The 26,662-nt window shown below is 37.9% G+C and overlaps 1 protein-coding gene and 1 pseudogene across 2 annotated transcripts in view; one reads left to right on the top strand and one right to left on the bottom strand.

The window, feature by feature from the left end:
- PIK3C3 (phosphatidylinositol 3-kinase catalytic subunit type 3) overlaps nucleotides 1-26,662 on the top strand; it is a 173,477-nt gene that overhangs the window by 18,009 nt on the left and 128,806 nt on the right. For both annotated transcript variants that reach the window (XM_077135585.1, XM_077135584.1), the window contains exon 4: nucleotides 6,116-6,245. In XM_077135585.1, the coding sequence (XP_076991700.1) occupies nucleotides 6,116-6,245 (130 nt within the window). The remainder of the gene's footprint in view (nucleotides 1-6,115; nucleotides 6,246-26,662) is intronic.
- Nucleotides 15,320-15,735, bottom strand: LOC143662619 (small ribosomal subunit protein uS8 pseudogene; annotated as a pseudogene).

The following is a 26,662-nucleotide window of genomic DNA, read 5'->3' as shown; positions in this document are numbered from 1 at the left end:
AAACCCTGGTAATTAGCAATATCTAGCTGAAGCTAGCATAAGCATAGTCTCCAGAATAGCCTCTCAACTCTATTTGAACTCTCTCAACCACTGACAGCCTTAGTTTGTTACATTTCTTTTCCCCCTTTTGGTCAAAAAGGCATTGTTGATGCCGCAGTGCCTGGGCTAGCCTCATCCTTAGTAGTCATGTTCCATATTCCCAGGGAGATTTTCACCCCTGGATGTCATGTCCCACGTAGGGGAGAATGTAATGATTTTACTTGCAAAGTTGGGTTTAAGAGAGAGAGAAGTCACATTTGAGAAACAAAAGAGGTTTTCTGGCAGTACTCTTAGGCATAACTATAGGTAGCCTTAGATTGTCTGCTACATACCTAAACTTCATAAGAACAAGCCTCAAGACCAAGGACTTAGCCTATTCACTTGGGAGTCCCTAATGTTTGTGATAGTTTATCATGGGTTTTCCTGGTGGTAAAGCTTAATAGCTATGCTCTAGGATCTATCTGGTATATTACGTTAAGCTATGCAGAATTACAAGCCTTCATTCCCATTCTGGGCTCCTTGTATTTGGCTTGTTTAAATGAGTTATCCAGATAGGTTGAGTAACATTATGTGCTGCAGAAAATTTAGGTTTTGGACAACCTAAACCTCTCTTCCTTTGGTCTTGTACAGTAGATGAAGTTCTAAAATACTGACAATGTCATCCTTATCCTTGTATTCTGATTTACCTTAGTCCCAACCTGATAGCCTTTGTTCTTATCTCTAATTGAAGCTGACCTCTTTTTCCATTTCTTAAACAGTTGTTGTATATAACAGTGCTGACTCAGAGCTGAGGAGTTCCAGCATTTAATCTTAAGTGTCACATAGGTAGCCCAAGTTCCAGGGAGATACCAGGTTTTTTATTGATTTTTCTCAAACCAAGTTTTGGTTTTATCGATTCTTTTATTGTTCTTTTGTTCTCCCATTCATTTAACTCTGCTTTAATCATTGTTATTTCTCTTCTTCTATTTGCTTTGGGGTTAGTTTGCTGTTCTTTCTCAAGTTCCTCCAGGTTAGCCATTAAGTCCTCGATTTTTACTCTTCTTTTTTAATATAGGCATTTAGGGCAATAAATTTCCCTCTCTCAGCACTGCCTTTGCCGCATCCCGTAATTTCTGATATGTTTTATTGTCATTTTCATTCATCTCCAGATAGTTTTGATTTCTGTAGCAATTTCTTTTTTTGACCCATTGATTGTTTAAGAGTGCATCATATAACCTCTGTTTACTTGTGAAAGTTCTCTTTCTTTGGTGGTCATTCTGTTGTGATCAGAGGAAGTGCTTTGAATAATTTCAATCTTTTAAAATTTATGAAGACCTCTTTGGTGCCCCAGCATATGATCTATCCTGGAGAACATTCCATGAGCACTAGAGAAGAATGGATATCCTGTTGTTTGAGGTATAACTATATATGTCAGGTCTAATTCATTTATCAAATTGTTTAAGTGCTTTAATTCCTTGTCAATCCTTTGTCTGGCTGTTCTATTTATAGAGGAGAGTGATATATTGAAGTCTCCCATTATTGTTGAAACATCTGTAGTTCCCTTCAGTTTTGCTAATGTTTGCCTTCATGTACTTTGGAGTTCCTTGACTGGGAGCATAAACATTTATGATTTTGGTTTTTTTTTGTTGAGTTGTCCCTTTTATTAATATGTAGTGTCCTTCCTTGCCTCTTACATCCTCATATTTAAAGTCTATTTTGTCTGATACTAGTGTCGCTACTACTGCTTTCTTTTGATTACAGTTTGCATGGAACATCTTTTTCCATCCTTTCACTTTCAATCTATTTGTATCCTTGTGTCTAAGATGCATCTCTTCTAAGAAGTGTAGAGATGGATAATATTTCTTAATCCATTCTGCCCATCTGTATGTTTTAATTGGTGAGTTTAATCTGTTAATATTCAAAGTTATTACTGTAAAGGCATTTCGAGTGAATCTAACATCTTATCCTTTGGTTTTTATTTGTCAGATTTGTATATCTTTTTTCCTCTTTCTCTTTTTACCCTTTAAGTTACCCTTACTGGGACTCTTCAGTTCTGTGCCCTCTAGACCTCTCTCTCCTGTCTTTTTTTCTCAGCCACAGAACTCTTTAGTATTTCTTGTAGGGCTGGTTTCTTGTTGACAAATTCTCTCAGCCTTTGCCTGTGAAAATTTTAATCTCCCCCTCACTTTTAAAATTTTTATTTTATTTTTTTCCCTCACTTTTGGAGGACAATTTGGCTGGATAAAGAGTTATTGGCTGAAACTCTTTTTCAGGTTCTTAAATATATCATACCACTGCTTTCTTATCTGCATGGTGTCCTTGAGTAGTCCAAACTCAGTCTTACCTTGTTTCCCTTGTATGTGGTGAGTTACTTTCAGGACTTTCTGATTTTCTTCAACATTTGACAGACTGATTAGTATGTGTCTTAGGAAAGGCCTACTTGGATTTTTTCTGTTTGGGGTTTTTTAGGCTTCTTTGAGTTGTATATCTATGTCTTTTATAAGGGTTGGGAAGTTTTCCCCCATTATCTCCTCAGTTAATCTTCCTAGCCTTTTCTTCTTCTGGAATACCGATGATTCTTCTATTTGTGTGCTTCATGTTGTCCATCATTTCTCTGAGATCCAATTCAAATTTGTCCATCTTTTTTGCCATTTGTTCTTTTGTGCATTCAAATTCAGTTGTCCTGCCCTATACTTTGCTTATTCTTTCTTCTGTCTCTACAAATTGCTGTTGTGTGTCTCTGGTATATTTTTAATTCAGTCTACAGTATCTTTCATCTCTGTGATATCTGCTATTTTTCTACTTATTACTTCAAATTCTTCTTTATGCTCTTCTTTTGTCTTCGTGGTATCCTTTATGTCATTAACCAAACCATTGAATTTCTTTAGGAGAGTTGCATGACCATGTTTGATTAGTTGTTCCAGGGTCTCTGGTACCTCTGGGTGTTTTAGTTTGGTTATTTTGGCTGTAATATATCTGCCTGTATCTTCATAAGCTTTGTGATTTTCTGTTACCTTGAGGCATTTTATTTTCTTGATAGGATTGTTCTGGGGTTTGATTTCCCTTAGTTGTCTTAAGATTTGTTTTTTTGTTTTTGTTTTTTTTTTGCTTGGATTTGTATTAAAGGTCTCTTTCTGCACATGGTTTTGTCAGTAATTCACTGCTAAACCAAGGCCTGGACCTCATGCAGGGAATGCAGTTCTACTTGAGAAATTGTTTGGAGCTAGACAGGTAGGCAGTTTGCCAGGCTGCATTTTTCCTTTTTTTCCCAGCAAATAGTGCTCTTGGGTACCCTTTCCCCCTCAGGCTCACCTCTCCCGGACTGCAGCAGCTGGGTGAGCTGGATGGAGACCCTTTGCAGTTCCAGCAAGGTCCACTGTCCCTGGAGTGCTGGGGAATGGGCAGCATGCACCTCAACAGAGATTCTTCTTGTGGGCCCGATGGAACTGGTGGCCCCCAGACTCCCAGTTGGAATGACCTTGGGTTGTGGGACTGGGTATGTCAGCGACCCTGTCTACAGCCTATTTGGAAATGCCTGCTGTCTTGGTGTGGCATTAGGTCAGATGCTGTGTGGGGGAGTGGGGTGTAGTGAACAGGGGAGTGATGGGATGGAGTGTAGGGTACTGAATGCAAGGGTGGGGGGTGGTGGATGGGGCACAGCATGGGGGCAGGGTTGGAGCAGGGGTGCAGGGGGATGGGTGCAGGTTGTGCAGGAGAGTGTGTAGAGGCGGTGGGTGTGGGCTGCAGCATTGGGAGGGCGGTAGGGCAGCACAGGGTGGACCATGGGGTTGCAGTATGTGTGGGTGCCTGGGCATAGGGGTTGTAGGCGCAGTGTGGTTTGCTTGTTTGTGCCCGCCTCCCTCTCCGTGCACTCCTGAGGGTTCTGGGCCTCTTTTGGAAGGGGAGCAGTAGGTTCTGTGCACTAGCTGAATGATCTCTGTGCTTAAGGAAACCAAATTTACTGGCTTCCAGGTTCACTAAGGGGATGCTGGGTTTTGGGACTGAGAAAGCTGATATCCTCAGCTAGTTGTGGGGGCAGGCACTTTGGTGGGCACATCCTCTTGTCCTTGGTGGAGTCCCAGTGGAGTCTACTCACCCTGTTTTTTCTATCTCAATTCCTCAGCATTTTCCACCTCCCTATATAGTGTAGAAGACACTCTCAGGTCTCTTGTATCCTGAACTGCTGTCCCCGTTGTTTTTCTGTCACTTCTTTAGTTGTTCCTTGCAGCAGGGGTGAAGTCAGCCTATCATATTCCATCATCCAATTATGTACCTTATTAAAAAAATAAATTTAAATGTTAAAGAGTGAAAAATGTTTTAGACTTGCCTACTTATCTGCATATACTTTTAGTGCTTTTTTCTCCAGTATAATTGACAGCTTGCTCTTTCAGTTTTGGGATGCTATTTGAGAAGACGGAAAGGCCTTGTTAAAAATACTTTAAAAAAATAAGAAGAGGACATACAGAAGAACATCCTAACCCCTCATTTAAAAAAAGAAACTCAGAAACTTTTCACAGTGTAATGAGAACATGTTCCTGTTTAAGCTCCCTTGTGAGTTTGTTCAGTCTTTACTCTAGATCTTCTTGGTAGTTTTTGAATGAAATAACATAATTGAAGGGCATATCATCTGTATTAGTTTGCAAGCTGCCGGAATGCAATATACAGAAACTGGAATGGCTTTTAGAAAGGGGAATTTAATAAGTTACGAGTTTACAGTTCTAAGCCTATAAAGGTGTCCAATTAAGGCATCCAGGGAGAGATACCTTAATTCAAGGAAGGTTTATGGGTTAGGTACACCTCTGTCAGCTGGGTAGTCATGTGACTGACATCTGCTGGTCCCTTGCTCCTCAGCTCTGTGCTTTCATCTCTTGTCCTCCCTCGTCTCTCTCCAGGTTCTGGCTTGCCTAACATCTCATGGCAACGTCTGCTGGGCTCCATGCATCTCCAAGCATCCGTGTCTCTGTTCTCTAAATATCAGGCATCTGTGTCAGCTCTGCTATGAAATTTCTCTCTGCTCTGTCCTTTCTAACGCTCTCCAAAATGTTTCCTCTTTTATAAGGGTTCCAGTAAACTAATCAAGACCCACCTGCAATGAGTAGAGACACAGCTCCATCTAATCAAAAGATCACACCCACAATTGGACACCCCACAACTCCCTGGAGATATAATCAAAAGCTCCGACCTACAGTATTAAGATTAAAAGAAATGACTGTCCCTACAAGATTGGATTAAAATACCTTCTCTAGGGTACATAATATTTGCAAACTGGCATATCATCTTTTACCTTAAAGCAGTATTACCAGGCTTAGGCTGAATTTTGTTAAATTTCTGCTTTGCATAGATGGGAAAAAATTTTTTATATGACCCCATCATCTTACTCTCTCTAGAACATCCTTTTTATGGAGAAGAAGATGAGAAATAACACCCTTTGTCCTAGTGAAAAATGTAATAGCTTATATTTATTGCATGCTTACTTTACCAGGTACTATCCTAAGTACTTTTTACTCATTTGTTTAATTCTTCCAACAACTTTGTGAAGTACAGGTTCTCTTTATAACCCCATTTTTTAGATGAGGAAATTGAGGCATAGAGAGTTTAAATGATTTACCTACATTTGCATAGATAATAGATGACACTGTGGGCATTCAAACCCAGCAGTCTAACTCTAGATTCTACTATGTTAAATTGTCCATTAAAGAAAATAGTATGTGATTATTTAAATATTATTTCAGCCTCTGTAAATGTGACATTCCTCCATTGGACAGAAATTTAGTTTCTTATTTCTGAGGTCTCCACTGAGGTGATTAAGTATGTGTTGTCCATTACCAGTCCTTCACTCTTTCCACTCTGTCTTTAGAACTTTCTGTTATAGTTCTAACCACTTGGAGGAGAAAAAGACTAGCGTGTGAAAAACTTCAGTATTACATGATTTTCAGTTGCTTAGTTAATTGTTTAAAAACCCTCTGGGGGCTTAAAGTTTGGTAATAGAGACATGCATTTCCTTATGTAGACTTCTCTCTGTTTTTAAGAATTTCAGTTTGCTATAATGAAGTACATTAATTATTTACTTCTACCCTGAACATTCTTTTTCGTTTAGCATGTTCCGCCAAGGAATGCATGACTTAAAAGTCTGGCCTAATGTAGAAGCAGATGGATCAGAACTCACCAAAACTCCTGGCAGAACAAGTAGTACTCTTTCAGAAGATCAGATGAGCCGCCTTGCCAAGGTAAAAAAGAAACTTTTATAGCAGTTGGAAAACTCTGAATGGTACTTGTAGTATAGAATGGCTTATGAATACAATTATATTTTTTTTAATTAAAAAATTTTTTTTCTTTTGTATGCTGTATAGTGGAGGTCACATTTCTTTCTTTGTCCGTGTGATTGTCCTGTTATCGCAGTACTATTTGTTGAATTGTGTGTGTGTGTGTGTGTGTGTGTGTGCGTGCATGCACGCGTGCACGGGCCAGGAATCAAACCTGGATCTCCCACATGGCAGGCAAGAATTCTACCAAAGAACTACCCTTTGTACCCCCAAATTAAAATTTTTAATAAGTTTTATTGAGATACAATTTGCATACCATAATTAACACACACCTTTGAAAGTGTACAATTCAGTGTTTTTTAGTAAATTCACAGAATTGTGTAAGTCACCACTATATAATTTTAGAACATTTTCATCAGTCAAAAGAAGCCCTATTCCCTCAGCAGTTATCCCTCAATATCCCCTCTCATCATCCTCTGGCAACTACTAATCTACTTTTTTGTCTTTATGGATTTGTCTATTCTAGATGCTTCATATAAATATTATACAATATGTCACGTTTTGTGTCTGGAATTTAGTCATATTTGAAAATGTGAAGCACTTGGTGATATTTTTAAGATAACCCACTATTTTTTGGGGGGAGGGGCACAGCCTAAAGGTTGCAAGTATTACCTTCTAGAGATGCTTATGTTGTTTGGAAATACAGTTTATTAACTGGTCTAAACTGCCCTTCTTGCCTTTTTTTTTTTTATAAGCAGACTGAGTTATTAGCTTTTTCTTTCAAGATTGTCTTAATAAAGTGCTTTCTTTTAGAAGTGCAGAAACTAAGCTCAATTCTGTACTTAAAATGATGTAACATATTTTGTGTATGCCATTCACAAAGCAGTGCGGTAGATACTGTTGAAAGACCTTTCTTTGTTACAATTCTTCTAAAAGACTTTCTTTTAAATCTCACAGTGTTTTCCTTTGCGATCTTATTAGCATGGGTGACTGTTAATGTCTAGAGAAAGTTTTGATGGCAAGTGTTTTCCTGCCTGTTGCTTCAGCCTGCATCTGGAAAAAAATCTTTATTTACTTGACTCTGAAATCTCTCAGCCACTGACACTTTATTTTGTCTCATTTCTCTCTTCCCCTTTTCGGTTGGGAAGGTTTTCTCAATCCCTTGATGCTGAGTCCCAGCTTATTCTACGATTTCTGTCCCATGTTGCCAGGGAGGTTTACAAACTCTGGGAGTCATGTCCTATGTAGAGAAGGGGAGGGCAGTGAGTTTGCTTGCCATGTTGGCTGAGAAAGAGATAGGCCACATCTGACAACAAAAGAGGTTCTCTGGGGGTGACTCTTGGGCCTAATTTTAAGTAGGCTTAGTCTATTTTTTGTGGGGATAGTTTCATATGAGCAGACCCCAAGATTGAAGGCTTGGCCTATTATTTTGGTTGCCCTATTGCTTGTGAGAATATCAGAAATTCTCCATAATGGGGAAGTTGAGTTTTCCCTCTAACTCGCCATTCCCCCCCAAGGGGACTTGGCAAATATTTTTTATTCACTGTTCAAATCAGTTGTCTATCTTTCCTTCTGGTTTCATTTGTGTCCCCAGCCAGCCTCCCTCTATCATTGTGACATTTAGCTTCATTGAGTATACTAACATTATTGTGCTACAATTAGGTAATATTGTGCTATCCATTTCTGAATTTTTACAGTTAGTTCTGTTGCACAATCTGTATCCTTTCAGCTCCAGTTACCCAAAATCTGGAAGAAATATTTGTTATATACAATAAGTATGTGCATTGACTGGGCCTTGTAGTTCAACATAAAATTTTTATTGTCAAGCCCATTTAAAATAATATCTTTTTTTTGTATTGCTCTTTTATGGAAAAATGGTATCACAGCTACCTAAAATCAAGTGTTTTAACTAATGTAGTATTGTCAGCCCCGCTCTGCAATAATTAAATAAAATCTAGTTTTCAATTCAGCTACTCATTCTGAGTTTTCGTTTACATTCTCACATGGGATATAGGGGAGTTCTCAAGGTTTATGTGTCTATCATCCCTTTAAGCGTTTATCTTAGTTACAAAGTTTCATTTAAGCTACTTTCTCTGAATTTTATAAGCCTTGATTAGCTAATAGAAATTTGACTAGGATTAGCTCATTTATAGCTCGTGGGTCACTAATGTGAAAAAGGTAAAGTCTCACGTGCAAGAGGAGTGTAGTGTGTGTTGAATTCAAAGCTCTTACATTGTTTTCTGAGAGCAAAATTATGATTCATATTATGGGTAAAATTCTAAGTCTTGGCAATTTGAGGGGAAATTGACAGACTGGAGAAATATAAATCTGTATAGTTGTACAAAATTCCATTTTGTTTCTGTCCTAGGCATAGTATTTAGGTTTCTGTTCACATTCCTATTTTTTTTTCCCTAATTATTTTGGTGGAAGGTTCAAAACTATTTTTTATAGCAACTGTGACTTTTCTAACAGCAATAATATCATTTAATCATTGGAATTAGTTTGAACTCTACTTAATAGCTTTCCATGTAGGGCATGTTATAGAGTATATTTTTAATTTTTGTCTTTTGGATTTTATAATAGAAAAAAGTGACTTAATCATCAACTTTTTTATGGAAAAAATTCTTAACTTGTGTGGGCTCATATTCTGTTAGTTATCAGTGTACATTAGCAACTCTAGAAATGAGGATTAAGTACGTACGGTAGGGTTAGGTGAATGAGGTATTAGGAAAATGCTGTCTCAGTGTTTTTGTCAATAATCATTAATAATCTAAATTCTTTATATTGGGAGTATGGCAGATTGTGTCCTACCTTTTCAAGATTATAAACTCAGAGGCTTATAGTAGATGGTGAAGGAAGAAAAGTAGACAATTACTAAGATTTACAGCCTGTCTGTACTGCTTAGAGTGGTTAATAATTTCCAAATAACTTTTTATGCATTTTTTTCTTTCTCTTTTTAAAATTTTATTTATGCATTGCTTTTATTTTTTTATTTTTTTATTTGATTTTTTGCATGCAGGCTCTGGGAATCAAACCTGGGTCTCTAGCATGGCAGGTGAGAGTTCTGCCACTGAGCCACCATTGCACTGCCCTATGCATTGTTTTTTTTTTTTTTTTAGTTGTTGTTGTTTTGCATGGGCAGGCTCTGGGAATTGAACTCGGGTCTCTGACATGGCAGGTGAGAACTCGGCCTGCTGAACACGTGGCCTACCCTGTGCATTGGTTTTTAAATCTTTAAAATGGAAATTCAAATTTATGAGAATGAGCATCCACGGCCTTTCTGGTAGTAATTGGATCTGAGCTCTTTTGGTTATTCTTTGCTCCTAATAGAATTGTACTTTTTACATCTCATTATAGTGGAGACTTCAGATCTTGGTATGATGTGACAGTTTGCATTAGTATTGTCATTTTTCCCAAGAGTCTAAACAAAAACCATCAAATCATTGATTACTTTTATTAAGGGGGATAATGCATATAGTATTGTTAAAGTAACTGCACTCTTTCTGAAGAAAGCTTTTTTTATTTTTTGATACTTTGGGCTGTTCTTTTTGCTTCTATACAGTATTTTTTAAAAATTTATTTATTTATTAAAAAAAATTAACAAAAGAACAAAAACATTCTTAACATATGATCATTCCATTCTACATATATAATCAGTAATTCACAATATCATCACGTATTTGCATGTTCGTCATCATGATCATTTCTTAGAACATTTGCATCAGTTCAGAAAAAGAAATAAAGACAACAGAAAAAGAACTAAAACGAAAACAGAAAAAAAAACCATTCCCCTTACCCCTCCCTTTCATTGATCACTAGCATTTCAAACTAAATTTATTTTAACATTTGTTCCCCCTATTATTTATTTTTATTCTGTATATTCTACTCATCTGTTGACAAGGTAGATAAAAGGAGCATCAGACACAAGGTTTTCATAATCACACAGTCACATTGTGAAAGCTATGTCATTCAATCATCCTCAAGAAACATGGCTACTGGAACACAGCTCTACATTTTCAGGCAGTTCCCTCCAGCCTCTCCATTACATCTTGAATAACCAGATGATATCTACTTTGTGTAAGAATAACCTCCAGGATAACTTCTCGACTGTTTGAAATCTCTCAGCCATTGACACTTTGTCTCATTTCCCTCTTCCCCCTTTTGGTCGAGAAGGTTTTCTCAGTCCCTTGATGCTGAGTCTCAGCTCATTGTAGGGTTTTTCTCAATCCCTTGATGCTCAGTCTCAGTTTAGTGTAGGATTCTGTCCGAAGTTGCCAGGAAGGTCCACACCCCTGGGAGTCATGTCCCACATAGACAGGGGAGGGTGGTGAGTTTGCTTGTTGTGTTGTCTGGAGAGAGAGGCCACATCTGAGCAACCAAAGAGGCTCTCTTGGGGGTGACTCTTAGGCCTAATTTTTAAGTAGGCTTGACCTATCCTTTGTGGGGTTAAGTTTCATATGAACAAACCCCAAGACTGGGGGTTCAGCCTATAGCTGTGGTTTTCCACACTGCTTGTGAGAATATCAGAAATTCAACTTGGAGAAGTTGAATTTTCCCCCGTTCTCACCATTCCCCAAAAGGGACTTTGCAAATACTTTCCCACTCACTGATCAAATCACTCTGGGATTCATCGGAGCATCACTCTGGACAAACCAGCAAAATCTCATGTCTTACCCAAGGTTCCATGTACTTATGGTGTTCAACCAAGCTATCTACATAAATTATATTGGGAAATGCAGTAGTTAAAATATAAATTTTGTACCAAATAAACATTTTTTGCTTTGATCTCACACATAATTCTGTACAGTATTTGGTCACACTGGTTGAGGTTTCCAGAATGTTATATCCCTGCTGCTATTGAAGAAAGTATTCAAAAATGATGTTTTAAGTTTGATGAAATTGGAAGCCTGAATATTTGGAAGTACGAAGAACGCTATACTATGAGGCAGAGTTTTCACTGTCTTACCGGCTGGAGGAAAATAATTTATGAGCCTGTGAAATCAGAAGTGTACAATGGATGATTTCTAAGGTCCTGTGTAGCTTTCTATATTGTGCGATTCTAAAAGTATTTAAATAGCTCACAATTGGGATATTTAGCAAACTGGATTTTGTAATTATCATCTTAGTAGAAAATAAAGGTGTGGTTATCAGTTTGTAGATCTGATTGTGTTGTGTTTGTGCCATTTCTTGTTCTTGTGCAGTATGTATGCCTAGAGCAAAGCATTATTCAGGGAAACTGCCTTATGTAATGATGTGACAATACTCTTAGATTTTTTTTTTTGTGGTTACTTGATTAAATGCCTGCTCCTTTACTTAACTTTTTTTTTCTTTAACTTTTTAAATTGTACAGTATAACATATACAAAGTAAAGAAATAAAAAAGCATTAGTTTTCAAAGCACTTTTCAAAACATGGTTACAGGATAGATCCCAGAATTTGTCATGGACTACCATACGATCCTCTCATATTTTTCCCTCTATCTGCTCCAGAATATAGGAGGTTAGTGGGCTTAAATACTTTTTTATCATCACAGTCGACATTTTTTCCTTCTTTTTTTGTATGATAACATATATACAAAAAAACTGTAAATTTCATAGCACAGCACCACAATTAGTTGTAGTACATATTTCAGAATTTGACATGGGTTACAGTTTCCCAGTTTTAGGTTTTTACTTCTAGCTGTTCTAAAATACTGGAGACTGAAAGAGATATCAGTTTAATGTTCAGCATTCATATTCATTTTTTAAGTCCTATCTTCTATTTATAATTCTACCATCACCTTTGATCTTTCCATACCTCTCTTTGGGGTTGTTTGGGCTATGGCAATTCTAAATTTTTGCTGTTGGAAGGGTCAATCACTAATATGGGTTAGAGAGATGGAACTATCTGATATTCTGGAGAGGCTAGGCAAGGTTTCAGGACTTATCTGAACCAGGGACCCGTCTGGAGGTTGCAGGTTTCTAGAAAATTACTCTCGTGCATGGAACCCTTGTGACATCTTATATGTTGCCCTAGGTGTTCTTTACGATTGGCTGGAATGGTTGTGCTTGGGAGTTAGCAGGTTATGATAGGTAGCAAGGTCTACCTGAAGTTGCTTAAGAGCATCCTCCAGAGTAGCCTCTCGACTGTTTGAACTCTCTCTGCCACTGATACTTTATTAATTATGCTTCTTTTCCCCCTTTTGGTCAGGATATTATTGTTGATCCCATGGTGCCAGGTCTGGATTCATCCCTGGGAGTCCTCTCCCACATCACCAGGAGACTTTCACCCCTGGATGTCATGTCACACATAGGAGGGAGGACAGTGATTTCACTTGGAGAGTTGGGCTTAGAGAGACTGAGGTCCTCCAGAAGTAACCCTTAGGCCTGCCTTTAAGTAGTCTAAGCTTCTCCGCTACCTATGTAACCTTCACAAGAGTAAGCCTCATAATTGAGGGCATGGCCTATTGATTTGGATATCCCTAAAATTTGACATTGTATCGGGATTCCGTGATGGTAAGGTTTAATTCCAGAGTCTTTCTCCCTTCCCTCAGGGGACTTTGCCAATACTTTTTTTTTATTTGATTGATATACTTCAGGATGTTTCCAGGCATTACCGTTATCTATACAGGATTAAAGGACCTCTTTCTTATTCTGTGCTTCATGTGTTTCAGTTGTTCAAATGAACTATACAGATAGGTTGGATTAGATTATGCGCTACAGAAAATTTCAGTTCCAGGTCAAATAAACCTTTCTTCCATTGGTCTCAAAGAGTATGTCTGGTTCTAAAATACAGACACTGTCTTCCTTGCCCCTATGTTCTGAATTACTTTAACCCCAACCTGTTTTGCTTGATTCTTATCTCTAAATATCAGGTTATATATATAAAACAGCCTCTCAACATCCAGAAATAATAATCACCACTCCAGACTTAATATGCCTGCTCTAAAAGCTTACAATCTAGGTCCCTGTTTTCTTATAAGCATTTTCTAAAGGTGACCATACTATTATTGTTTTTTTGTTTCTGCTTTGTCTCACCAAATATCCCACATGTTCATTCACATTGTTGCATGCCTCACGATATTGTTCCTTTTTGTTGCAGCACAGCCTTCATTCGTAAGTATACACCATCGTTCACCAATCTGCTTCTCCGTCAGTGCATCCTTCAGCCACCTGCATCCATCGGGCATCATGTAGAGGGCCCAAAGTCCACAGTTCATCAGCATTCTCAAATTTAGATAATTTCATTGTTTCCAAGAGACAGAAAACCAATAGACACACCCTCACCAAATAGGAAATCTAAACCTCCTCTTAACTCTTGTCCCTTACCTCATTATTTACCTCTGCTGTTGCTGTGGTAGTGCTGATGGTTTCCTTCTGAAATAGCTCATAGCATGCAATAGCCGTTTTCCCCCTGTACCCTGGACTTAAACACTCTCTATACAAGAATCATATATTTGAAGTAATTCTTATATTACATTACAAGAATCATATATTTGAACTAATTCATATTTTCTAGTGTGAGTCAGTGCGACACTTAGGTCTATACAACCCCTTTCAATCTTGTTCATCTTCAATATGCTGATATTACTTCTAGACCCCCCTAGAGAATCACTTTTGCTCCTATCTGTTCCCTTCCATTGGAGTTCAGCCTCATTAGCTAATGGTTCACCCATCTCTAGCTTCTGTGTGTCTCTAAGTCCCCTGTCTTCTGTATTTTAAGCCTTTGATTATACCTTTATTCTGGTCATAAAAGTGGAATCATACAGTATCTGTCCTTTTGTATTCAGCTAATTTCGCTCGGCATTATGTCCTCATGGCTCATACAGTATCTGTCCTTTTGTGTCTGACTAATTTCACTCAACGTCTTGTCATGTGCTTCAAGACTTCATTTTCTTTTACTGCTGCATAATATATATATAATGTGTAATATGTGTATATATGTATATTTTGTGTGTGTGTGTACGTATTGTACATAATGTATTGATCCACTCCTCTGTTGGTAGGCATTTGGTTTATTTCCATCTTTTGGCAGTTGTGAATAATGCTGCTATGAATATTGTGTGCAAATGTCTATTTGTGTCCCTGCTTTGAGCTCTTCTGGGTATATACCAGAAGGTTATTGCTGGGTCATAGGGCAACTTGATATTTAGTTTGCTAAGAAAGTGCCAAACAGTCTTCTATAGTGGCTGCACCATTATACCTTCCCACCAGCAGTGTGTAAGTGTCCCAGTTTCTCCACATTCTCTCTAACATTTATAGTTTCCTGTTTTTTTTTTTTTTTTTTTTTAAAGGAAAGACAGAGAGAAGGAAGGAAGGATAGAAGGAAGGAAGGAAGGAAGAAAGGGAAACATCTTTAAACATTTTCTTGTTTTTATTGTAATTTGTTTCTTTGTTTTTGTTACATGGGCTGGGGCCGGGAATCGAACCGAGGTCCTCCGGCATAGCAGGCAAGCACTTTGCCCGCTGAGCCACCGCGGCACGCCCTCCTGTTTTTTTAATAGCAGCCATTCTTATAGGTGTGAGGTGGTATCTCATTGTAGTCTTCATTTGCATTTCCCTTATAGTCAGTGAAAATGAGCATCTCTTGATGTGCTTTTGAGCCATCTGTATTTGCTCTTCAGAAAAATACCTGTTCATACCTTTAGGCCATTTTATAATTGGATTGTTTGTTCTTTTGTTGTTGAGTTGTAAGATTTCTTTGTGTACAGGAAATCAGACTTTTGTCTGATATGTGATTTCCAAATATTTTCTCCCATTGAGTTGGCTGCCTCTTCACCAAAAAAAGTCTTTTGCGGTACAGAAGCATTTGATTTTGAGGAGTTCCCATTAATTTATTTTTTCTTTTGTTGCTTGAGCTTTGGGTGTAAAATTTAGGAAGCTACCTCCTATTAGTAGGTCTTGAAGATGTTTCCCTACATTTTCTTCTAGAAGATTTATGGTGCTAGTCTTATATTTATGTGTTTGATCCACTTTGAGTTAATTTTTATGTAGGGTGTAAGATAGGGATCCTCTTCCATTCTCTTGGCTATTTTTTTTTTTTTTCATGTATGCATTATATTTCTAGAAAAAGAATCCCAGGATTTTTCCTCCTGTGTGTTTTTTTCTTGCTTCTTCATGGTCCATGATACCAGCCGAGGTTGTCACTACAATGAAACCAAACTGACGGGATGGGAGTAGATTATTCTGCCATTTTTATAGATCTTTGAGTTCTACATCAAATCTGGGACTAATTACTCCACACTTGTTTAACCTGCCTGTGAGGTTCACAGCAATTTTCCCAGCTCTGTGATCATCAATAATTTCAAATTCGCCAATGTAGCCATGCTTCATCATCACAGTTAGGAAACGGACGATGACTTTGGAGCACGGCCTGATAAGAACCTGGCGTTTGCCTTTCTTCTCGGCATTGTTGATGCTCTTGAGAGCATCCGCCAGGACGTTCATGCGCACCTTTATGGCGGCATGGAAGGATGGCGGAAAGAGTCTCTTGGCTATTGATTTCCAGTTCTTCCATGCCCAGTTATTGAAAAGACTGTTTTTTCCCAGTTCAGAGGATTCAGGGGCCTTGTCAAAAATCAGTTGACCATAGATTTTGTGGTCTATTTCTGCACTCTCAGTTTGAGTCCATTAGTCAGTGCTTCTGTCTATGTGCCAGTACCATGCTGTTTTGACCACTGTGCTTTTATAATAGGTTTGAAAGTCAGGGAGTGTTAATCCTCCCACTTCTTTTTTAGGATGCTTTTAGCTATTCAGGGACTCTTTCCCTTCCAGATGAATTTGGTTGTCAGCTTTTCCAACTCTTCAAAGTAGGTTGTTGGGGTCAGGCCACAGTGGTTCAGAAGGTAGAGTTATCACCTGGCTTGCCGGAGACCTGGGTTTGATTCCTGGTACTTGCCCATGCAAAAAAATAAAAAAGAAGAAGAAAAGTAGATTTTTGGGATTTTAATTGATACTGTGTTGAATCTGTAGATCAATTTGGGGAGAATTGACATCTTAACTATATTTAGCCTTCCTATCCATGAGCAGGGAATGTCTTTCCACCTATTTATATCTCCTTTGATTTCTTTTAGCAGTACTATGTAGTTTTCTGTGTACAAGTCCTTTACCTCCCTAGTTAAGTTCATTCCTAAGTATTTGATTCTTTTAGTTGCTATTTTGAGTGGAAATTTTTCCTTAAGTGATTCCTCAGCTAAGTCGTTTCTTATGTATAGAAATGTTACTGATTTTTGCGTATTAATTTTATATCCTGTCACCTTGCTGAATTTATTAGCTCTAGTAACTTTGCTGTAGATTTCTCAGGATCTTCCAAGTATAGTATCATATCATCTGCAAATGAGTTTTGCTTCTTCCTTTCCAGTTTGGATGCTTTTTATTTCTTTGTCCTGCCTGATTGCTCTAGCTAGAACTTCTAGCACAATATTGAATAATAGTGGTGATAGTGGGCACCCTTGTCTTGAGCCTGATCTTAGGAGGAAGGCTTTCAGTCTCTCTACACTGAGTACGATGCTTGCTATTGGTTTTTCATATATTCCCTTTATCATATTTAGGTAGTGTTCTAGTTTGCTAGCTGCCAGAATGCAACACACCAGAGATGTATTGACTTTTAATAAAAGGGGATTTATTTCATTAGTTCTTCAGAGAAAAGGCAGCTAACTTTCATCTGAGGTTCTTGTTTACGTGGGAAGGCACAGGATGATCTCTGCTGGCCTTCTCTCCAGGTCTTTGGGTTCCAACAACTTTCCCTGGGGTGATTTCTCTGCATCTCCAAAGGCCTGGGCTGAGCTGCGAGTGCTGAGATGAGCTATGCTGAACTGCTTGGGCTGTGCTATGTTGCGCTCTCTCATTTAAGCACCAGCCAATTAAGTCAGACGTCATTCGTTGCAGCAGGCATGCCTCCTAGCTGACTGCAGATGTAATCAGCAACAGATGAGGTTCACATACCTTTGATTCCTCTCTTTTGGAGTATTTTTATCAGAAAAGGATGCTGGATTTTGTCGAATGCTTTTTCAGCATCAATCGAGATGATCATGTGATTTATTCCCTTTTGATTTGTTACTCTGCTATATTACATTAATTGATTTTCTTGTGTTGAACCATCCTTGAATTCCTGGTATAAACCCCACTTGGTCATGGTGTGTAATTCTTTTAATGTGCTGCTGGATTCAATTTGCTAATATTTTCTTGAGAATTTTTGTGTCTGTGTTCATTAGGGAGATTGGCCTGTAGTTTTCCTTTCTTATAGCTTCTTTACCTGGTTGTGGTATTGTGGTAGTTAGATTCAGGTGTCAGCTTGGCCAGGTGAAGGTTCCTAGTTCTATTGCTGTGGACATCAGCCAATGGCATGTGAACCTCATCTGTTGTTGATTATATCTGTAGTTGACTAGAAGGCATGCCTGCTGCAGTGAATGAGGTTTGATTTAATTGGCTAGTGCTTAAATGAGTGAGCTCAATGTAGGGCAACTCAAGCAGCTCAGCATACCTCATCTCAGCACTCGCAGCTCAGCCCAAGCCTTTGGGGATGCAGAAAGGAATCACCCTGGGGAAGGTTGTTTGAACCCAGAGGCCTGGAGAGAAGGCCAGCAGAGATCACCCTGTGCCTTCCCACATAAGAAAGACCCTCAGTTGAAAGTTAGCTGCCTTTCCTCTGAAGAACTATACCTCAACTAAATAAATCCCCTTTTATTGAAAACCAGTCTGTCTCTGGTGTGTTGCATTCCAGCAGCTAGCCAACTAGAACAGGTATTAAAATGATATTAGCTTCATAAAATGAGTTAAGTAAAGTTCCTTTGTCTTCAATTTTTTTGGAAAAGTTAGAGCAGGATTTGTGTTAGTTCTTTATGGAATGTTTGATAAAATTTCCCTGTGAAGCCATCTGACCCTGGGCCTTTCTGTAGGAAGATTTTTGATGAATTTTTTGAATGTCTTTATTGTGATTGGTTTGTTGAGATCTTCTATTTGAGTCTATGTAGCTTGTTTGTGTGTCTCCAGGAATTTGCCCATTTCATCTAAGTTGTCTAGTGTGTTGGTGTATAGTTATTCATAGTATCCTCTTATGATTTCTTTTATTTCTTCAGGGTCTGTGGTAATGCACCCCTTCTCATTTCTGACTTTATTTTCATCCTCTCTGTTTTTTTCTTTATCAGTCTTGCTAGTGGCCCATCAATTTTACTGATTTTCTCAAAGAATCAACTTCTGGTTTCATTGATTCTTTCTGTTGTTCTTTTGTTCTCCCATTCATTTGTCTTTGCTTTAATCTCTTATTTCTCTTCTCCTATTTGCTTTGTGGTTAGTTTCCTGTTCTTTCTCATGTTCCTCCAGGTTTGCTGTTAAGTCCTCGATTTTTGCTCTTTCTTGTTTTTTAATATAGGCATTTAGGGCAATAAATTTCCCTATCAGCACAGTCTTTGTGGAATGCAAAAAAGGAATCTTATAAGTCTCCTTTAAGTTCTGTTAAGTTTTATTCTCATTTTCATTCATCTCCAGATAGCTGCTGATTTCTCTAGCAATTTCTTCTTTGACCTCCTGGTTGATTGAGAGTATGTTATTTAATTTCCATTTATTTGTAAATATTTTCATTCTTTGGCGATTATTGAGATCCAGTTTCTTCTCATTGCGATCAGAGAAAGTACTTTGAATAATTTCAATATTTTTAAATTTAAAAAGACCTGTTTTGTTACCTAACAAATGATGTATCCTGGAGAATGTTCCATGGCACTAGAGAAGAATGTATCACCTTGTTCTTTGGGGTGCAGTGACCTGTATATGTCTATTAGGTCTAATTCATTCATTGAGTTATCTCACTTCTCTATTTTCTTGTTGACCTTGTCTGATTGTTCTATCTATAGAGGAGAGTAGTGTATTGAAGTCTCCTACTGTTATTGTTGAAACATCTATTGCTCCCTTTAGTTTTGCCAATGTCTATCTCATGTACTTTGGAGCTCCTTGATTGGAAGCATATAGATTGTTATATCTTTTTGGTAAAATGACCCTTTAATTTTATATCTATATATAGATATATCTATATGGTGTCCTTTGTTTCTTATGATGTCTTAATATTTAAAGTCTATTTTGTCCAACATTAGTATTGATATTCCTACTTTCTTTTGTTTACAACTTGCATGGAAAATCTTTTTCCATCCTTTCACTTTCAATCTATTTGTATCCTTTTGATGAAGGTGAGTCTCTTGTAAGCAGCATATAGCTGGATTATGTTTCTTAATCCACTCTTCCAATCTATATCTTTTAATTGGTAAATTTAGTCTGTTAACATTCATAGTTATTACTGAAAAGGCATTTCTTGATTCCACCATCTTATCTTTTTTATTTTATTTGTCAGATCTATATATTCTTTTCCCTCTTTGTCTTTGTAGTATTTAAATTACCCTTAGTGGTACTCTTTAATTCTGTCTTCCTTCAGACCGCCCTCTCCTGTCTTTTTTTTTTTTTCAGTGGGAAGAACTCCTTTTAGTATTTCTTATAGGGCCAGTCTTTTGTTGACAGATTCTTTCAATTCTTCTTTGTCTGTGAAAACTTTGATCTCTCCCTCAGTTTTGAAGGACAGTTTGGCTGGGTACAGAGTTCTTGACTGGAAGTCTTTCTCTTTTAGGATCTTGAATATATCATACCACTGCCTTCTTCCCTCCAGGCTGCTAGTTGAGTCGTCTGAACTCAGTCTGATTTGATTTCCCTTGTATGTAGTAGATTATTTTTCTGTTGCTACTTTCAGAGATTTTCTGCTTCTCTTCAATTTTTAATAGACTGATTAGTATGTGCCTTGTGGAAGGCCTATTTGAATTTATTCTGTTTGACATTCTTTGGGCTTCTTTGACTTGTATATTTATATCTGTGTTAGTTAGAGTCAGTTGTCAACTTGGCCAGGTGAGCATACCTAGTCTTGTTGCTGTGGGCATAAGCCAATGGTACGTGAACCTCATTTGTTGCTAATTACATCTGCAGTCGGCTAGGAGGCATGTCTGCTGCAATGAGTGACGTTTAACTTAATTGGCTGGTGCTTAAATGAGAGAACGCAACGTAGCACAGCCTAAGCAGCTCAGCATAGCTCATCTCAGCACTTGCAGCTCAGCCCAGGCCTTTGGAGATGCAGAAAGAAGTCACCCTGGGGAAAGTTGTTGGAACCCAGGGGCCTGGAGAGAAGACCAGCAGAGACCATCTTGTGCCTTCCACGTAAGAAAGAATCTCAGTGGAAAGTTAGCTCCTTTCCTCTGAAGAACCAACAAAATAAATTCCCTTTTATTAAAAGCCAATCCGTCTCTTTTTATTAAAAGCCAAAGCTAGCAAACCAGAACAATATCCTTTATGAGGGTTGGGAAGTTTCCCCCATTGTATCTTTAACTACTCTTCCTAGCCCTTTACTTCTCTCTTCTCCTTCTGGAACACCAGTAATTCTTATGTTTGCATGCTTTGTTTTGTCTGTCATTTCCCTGAGTTCCCATTCAATTTTTCCCATCTTTTTTGCCATTTGCTGTTTTGAATCTTCGAAGTCAATTATCCTGTCCTCTATATCACTTATTCTTTCTTCTGTCTCTTCAGATGTGGTGTTGTGTGCCTCTATTATATTTTTTATTGGGTCAACAGAGTGTTTAATCTCTGATTTTTGTTATTTTCCCATTTATTCTTTCAAATTGCTCTTCGTGCTCTTCTGTTGTCTTCATGATCTCCTTTATGTCATATAGGAGACATATTTTATTATTTTATTATATCCCCCTTATTTTATTAAGTAGAGTTGTATGAATGTCTTTCATTAGTTCCAGTGTCTGTGTCTCCTCAGGTGTTTTAGTTTGGTCATTAGACAGTGCTGTTAACTTCCTGCATTTGTGATATGCTTAGTGATCTTCAGCAATCTTCATGGCATGTAAATATCTTGATTGATTTACTTTGGAAGTTGATTTCTTTCAGTACTCTAAGACCTTGTGTTTGTAGGATGAAAGCAGAGAGTGGAGTATGGGGTGGAGCACTCAGTATGGGGATTTATTTTAGGGCAGGTTTGGACCCAAGTTGGGGATTCTGTGCTGATGCCTGTGGACGTGGGTCCCCAGTGGCCAGGGAGGATGTAGTTGTGGAGGTGCACAGGTCTGGAGGGTGTTATCCTGGTGTGCAGTGTTCTAAGCCACAGGGCCCTTTGTGTGCATGTGTAGAGCTGTGGGAGCAGGTTGGCGTTACACCTTCGTGGATTGGGTTCAGATGTGACGAAACTATGCAGGGTGGCACTTTCTCAGAGCTAGGAAGTAAGGCTGACAGCTGTGCACATGCGCGATTTGGGGACTGCTGTAAAGTGCAGTTCCCAGAGCTGAATGATGTGTGCATGCGTGGGCCTGGGAGTGCCGTAAACGTATGCACTGAGCTCAGGGAGGATGAGGTGAGGCTGTGCGACACTATGGATGGGGGGTGGGGGTTGCCTAGGTATGGAGGTTAGTGCGCACAACCTTCATGCTCTGGCAACAGCTTACAGGAAACAGGAAGCGAGAGGTAGTGCTCGGGAGGGTGCAGGAGAGGTGAGTTGGGCTGCACCTGTGGGGGTGTGAAATAGTTATGTGTACTGGGGGCTTTGGGGTGGGGAGGCCTGGTGCATTGGGAATGGGCGTGGGTATCAGGGTTCGGGTACATGGGGTTGGGGTGAGTCGCTGGTCACAGGACTGTGCCAGTGAGGGTAGCATGCCCAAGGAATGTGGCCTGACTTACTTCCTGGTCCTGTGTTCCGTTCCATGCACTCCCACGGGCTCAGCCCCTCTGTGCTAGCTCCAGCTTCCTGCCTCTCAGTTCCTTGGTCTTCAACCAGGGCTACCACATGTGGTGCAGAGGTCTCCCAGGTCAGCCGCACTCCTGAATTGCTGCCTCAGTTGCCTTCCTGTCCCTTCTCTAACTTTTCTGTGGAGCAGAGCTAATCTTGAGCTGCTCTTGTCTGCCATCTTCCTGGAAGTCCTCCTTTACTTAAATTTTTGAGGCTGATTTCCTTAAAAACAACTCTTTCTTTACCCACACTGTGGCTCTTTTGCCTTGCTTTTACACCATAGAGAATATAATTCGACACCTAAGCTCTTAATCTAAAATTGTTCCACTGTGGCTCTCTTGTTCTCATTTTTCTTGTTTCATATTTAACAAAAAATTGTGGTTAGATTGTCAGTCTTCCTCAAAACATTTGAAATTGCCTTTTTTATTCCATTATTAAAAGTGGTTGAAGAAGACTTTTCTACATTTGGGTATAATAAGGTTAAACTGGGAAAAGATAAGTTGTTTCTGTTTTTGTACAAAAAAGAATAAAGATTTTAGATATAATGCTTATTTTACTCATATTACCACTTTAAGGAAAGAAATGGGCATTTGAATAGATGAAGTTTAATTAGTCAGAACCAAACAGTTTATTTCCTCTTGTACTTTGATTTTTCCAGCCAGTCAATTTAGTATGGCTATTTCTCGTAGTTCAGAAGGTAGTTGACTTTATAGTAAAAAGGAGTACATAAATCTTAATAGCAAAGTATCGTACCCATGAGCCTAAATAAATAAGCAGAGTGAGAATTTTCAAACTATTTAAGAAAGGTTGTTCAGTTATACAACCACTACAGTCTTGGCTGACTGGGAATAATGGGACAAAAGGACTGTGAAATACAGCATTTAAGTGGCCACATAAAACTATTTAAGTGGCCTGTGAAAAGATAGCATTAGACAATTACTAAGCAAAGAACGCACGAGTCGGCGTTAATGCTCCCATTAATACTCTTAGTACTCCGACGTAGTCCTTAGCTGTGAAAATTGCATTCTAACTATAAGTAACTGAAGTTTAAAAGTCTGCTTTCTAAGTTTGACATTTAAAAAAAAGTTATATCCTTTCCGATGAATTTAGTGGAATTATCTCTAATGATTTTGCATCTTTTTGAGAGCATGCCTTGTTTTCTTGTGGGGAAAACAACAGAAAGAAACAAAACTAACTGGTCTGCAGTTTAGATCTTATTTTTTATAACTTAAATTCTTTGATTTTTAGTAGGAACAGGAAGAAATGGATTTATTAAAATATACTGTTTTTCATCATCTCCTTTCTCTCCTTTCCCATTTCTAAATTTCCCTAATTTTTACTAATATAATGTCTTTCCATTTGAATTGATTTGTAAAATGAATAAAAGGCCAAACTTCTGAGGCATTTTTTAAACTTCTGTTTCTCATGACCCAGCTTTTCAATGATTATGGGATTTACTTGAGCATATTTGCCCATTGTTCCTCTTTGCACCATTTTTTAGCCTGTCATATTGTACGAATTTTATGACTAGTATGCATACCCACCTGGGGTTTTGGTTGTGACCACCAAGGTTTTGTGCTTGATTTATATTTTAATCCATGTCTTTAGACATGAAAGGTTAGCACAAAAGCATGCTTCTCTACTATCTTCTTTTCATTTTAGCAGCTCTGCTTGATGCCTTTGGAATGTGCTTTAGTTTCTGTCGATTTGATTCACAGGAGCGAAAGAGAGACTTAGATGAAAAATGCTTTGTGATCTGTGTGACACAGATAGGTGTGGGAATGTTGAGCAGAGAGTATAGATGAGCATTGTTGCGGTGAAGAAGTGGTAAGATGTGGTATGTCTGACTGAATTTCATAGAGTGCCTTAATGGGGTCACTGTGGGTTGTAGGGTCTGAACCTCAGTTTTGTTGGAATAGGAACTTGTCCAAGAATAATCAGTACCTCAAGAATGGGTTCATGTCAATCAATTCAGAGAGGTAATTATAATTTAGCACTGCATTAATATAACTACATGACATGTGACAATCTGAGTTTAGGGTAATTAAAATTATTTAAAAATAAAAATTCAGTTCTTTTGCACTAATCACATTTTAAGTGCTTAGTAATCATATGTGGCTAGTGCATACCTGTTGGATAGCACAGATATAGAACATTTCCTTTATTGCTGAAAGTTTTACTAGACAGAGCTGATCATGAGTGCCAGTTGACTAATTTGTAATGGCTAAATACCTCTTTTTGTTAACCAAACTACTTGTGTCTGCTATCCAGGATGCCATTTTTCAAGGAGAAAAATTAAATTAGTCTTGCATGAAATTGTTAATATCTTAGTGAACCTTGAAGGAGATAACTGGAAAGAGCTAGAAAGTTTTGTCAGATATTTATCCCAGCTTGGGGGAATTTTACAAGGACTCTGTTTATAGTATCTTTCTAGTTGCTATGTTATTTTTGCATATATTGGCTAAAGTGCATCTTTTGAATGAACATTGACAAATTATCGATTTGGGAAAATAATCTTTTAAAATTGAGATTAAAAGAAGCCCTTTTCTGATTATATGATTTTCATGAAGGGGGATTGAGGCTGTTTATTTTATAGTTTAAAAGTAAAATATAGGGGGTGCAAGGGTAGTTCAGTGGTAGAATTCTAGCCTGCCATGTGAGAGATCCAGGTTTGATTCCTGGCCTGTGCACTTAAAAAAATTCAGCAAATGGTGCTGCCATAATGGAATAGTCACATGGAGAAAGAATCAAATGGGACCCCCCACTATACAGCATATTAAAAAAAAAAGAGCTTAAGGGAAAAAAAAGTTAAATATGAAGTGTTATGTTTTATATAAAATATACCTTAAAACTTATTATATTATTTTACAGTACTAACTATTTGACCTTGGGGATATTTGCCCTTGAAAGGAAACATTTGCACTGATTACGTTGTATTAAATGGTATTTTTCCTAGGGCATTGATTAGAAGTGCTCACTGAAAAAAAAGATTTTTTTTTTAAGAATGTAGGCAACTCCTCTTTATCTCCACCATTATCACTGTGATATTGGCTATATCCTATCTCAAAGCCATGCTTCTAGATGTTTGAGACACACAAAAAGTAAAATTTCCTACTGTCATAATTAGTGTCATTGTGGATAATGAAAACAACTAGAATGATAATTAGTTTACCTGTATAAAGAGCTTTAAAATTTTTAAAATCCTTTGAGGTTTCTTTAGATTGTTACTTCAGTAGTCATTACCAAAGCATAAATTAAATCTTAAGATTTCCTTAGGTTTTTGCTTCAGTAGTTGTTACCAAAGCATAAGTTAAATCTTAACATTTCTTTAGATTGAGAGCTAAAATGAGAAGTGGTTAAGGTTATGACTTTGGAGATAGTTTTCCAGTCAAGTTCCAGTTGTGTCTGTTTTTTGGCTGTGATTATGGACTAACTACTAAACCTTTACTAAGCCATGAAATCCTCATCTATAAAATAAAAATAATAGTTATATCGATTTTATGGATTTTGCCGTAGTTATTGTGAGGACTAAATATAAGTGAGATGAAATAAGTAAAGAATTAAGTATACTGGCCAGCAAATACTAAAAACTAGTAAGTGTCAGCTGTTATTATTCATTTATCTTATTTGCTTTCATATGATCCTAACAAGTATAGAAGTAGGGTTTGTAACCATTTTTTTAATCTTGTGAGAAGGTGGAAGCTTAGAGCGGTTAAGTGTTTTATTTAAGGTTAAATAGCTAGTAAGTTTGCAGAACGAGGACCTGAAATCCACTCTTTTAAATTTTATATGTAATTCTCTTTCTAGAGGTAAATATTGTGTAAGGATTGATAGGAATTTGTTTGTACAGAGAAACACTGTTTTCATTAAGAAAATTGAAATTGGTAATAGGAACAGAAGGAGATGTGAAGTAGTGTACACTGCATGAGCAGCTTGGGTATGATATAGAAAGGGACGCCCCGTAACCTGCTGTAGTGAATAGTACCCGTTATATACCTGTGCTGTGAATGAACTAGAGTTGCGAACGAATTCTTGCCTCTGTAGTCATCACCAAAGCATAAATTAAATCTTAAGATTTCTTTCACAAGACCACAGTCAATACGCAAAGTACTAAGGCTCAGGAGGAATGGAAATATAATTTGAAAAGGGCATATGCTTTTCAAAGAAACAGTGATAGGCACCTCAGGGCACAAACACATGTGAGAACCCTTTGGTAAGGATGAACGACAAAAGGAGCAGGTGCTGGTAACAATTGGGAGAACATTTAGAGCTACAGAGAGTAAGTGGCTGATATTTTCTTCATGTGATCATAAAACTGGTACACAGAAAGCTAGTATGATGGTAGTGAAGTCTCATTCACTGCTAAGCTTTTATCCAATTACTGACTTGATCACCGGTTTATTTTTCAGAAAGTTGAGGAAAAGGACCCTGCTACTCTCTAGGATTAATTCCAGTCAATATGAGGGAACTGATTGGTGAAAGGGAGATAACAGGAACTTTGAAAAAAGCTAAGATATCCCTTATAATATTTTGGGATTGCTACTATAGTTAAGGAGTAGAATATTGGACTGAGTTAGAGGTATGTCTTGGATTCCAGGATAACAGTTCTGGCAGAGTTTGAGGAAAGACAAGACTATCTGAGATTCTAAAATG

Source organism: Tamandua tetradactyla, chromosome 18, assembly GCF_023851605.1.
Source record: "Tamandua tetradactyla isolate mTamTet1 chromosome 18, mTamTet1.pri, whole genome shotgun sequence".
Classification (NCBI taxonomy): domain Eukaryota; kingdom Metazoa; phylum Chordata; class Mammalia; order Pilosa; family Myrmecophagidae; genus Tamandua; species Tamandua tetradactyla.
Note: the sequence above shows the minus strand (reverse complement) of the source record. Positions and strands in the feature narration are given on the sequence as shown.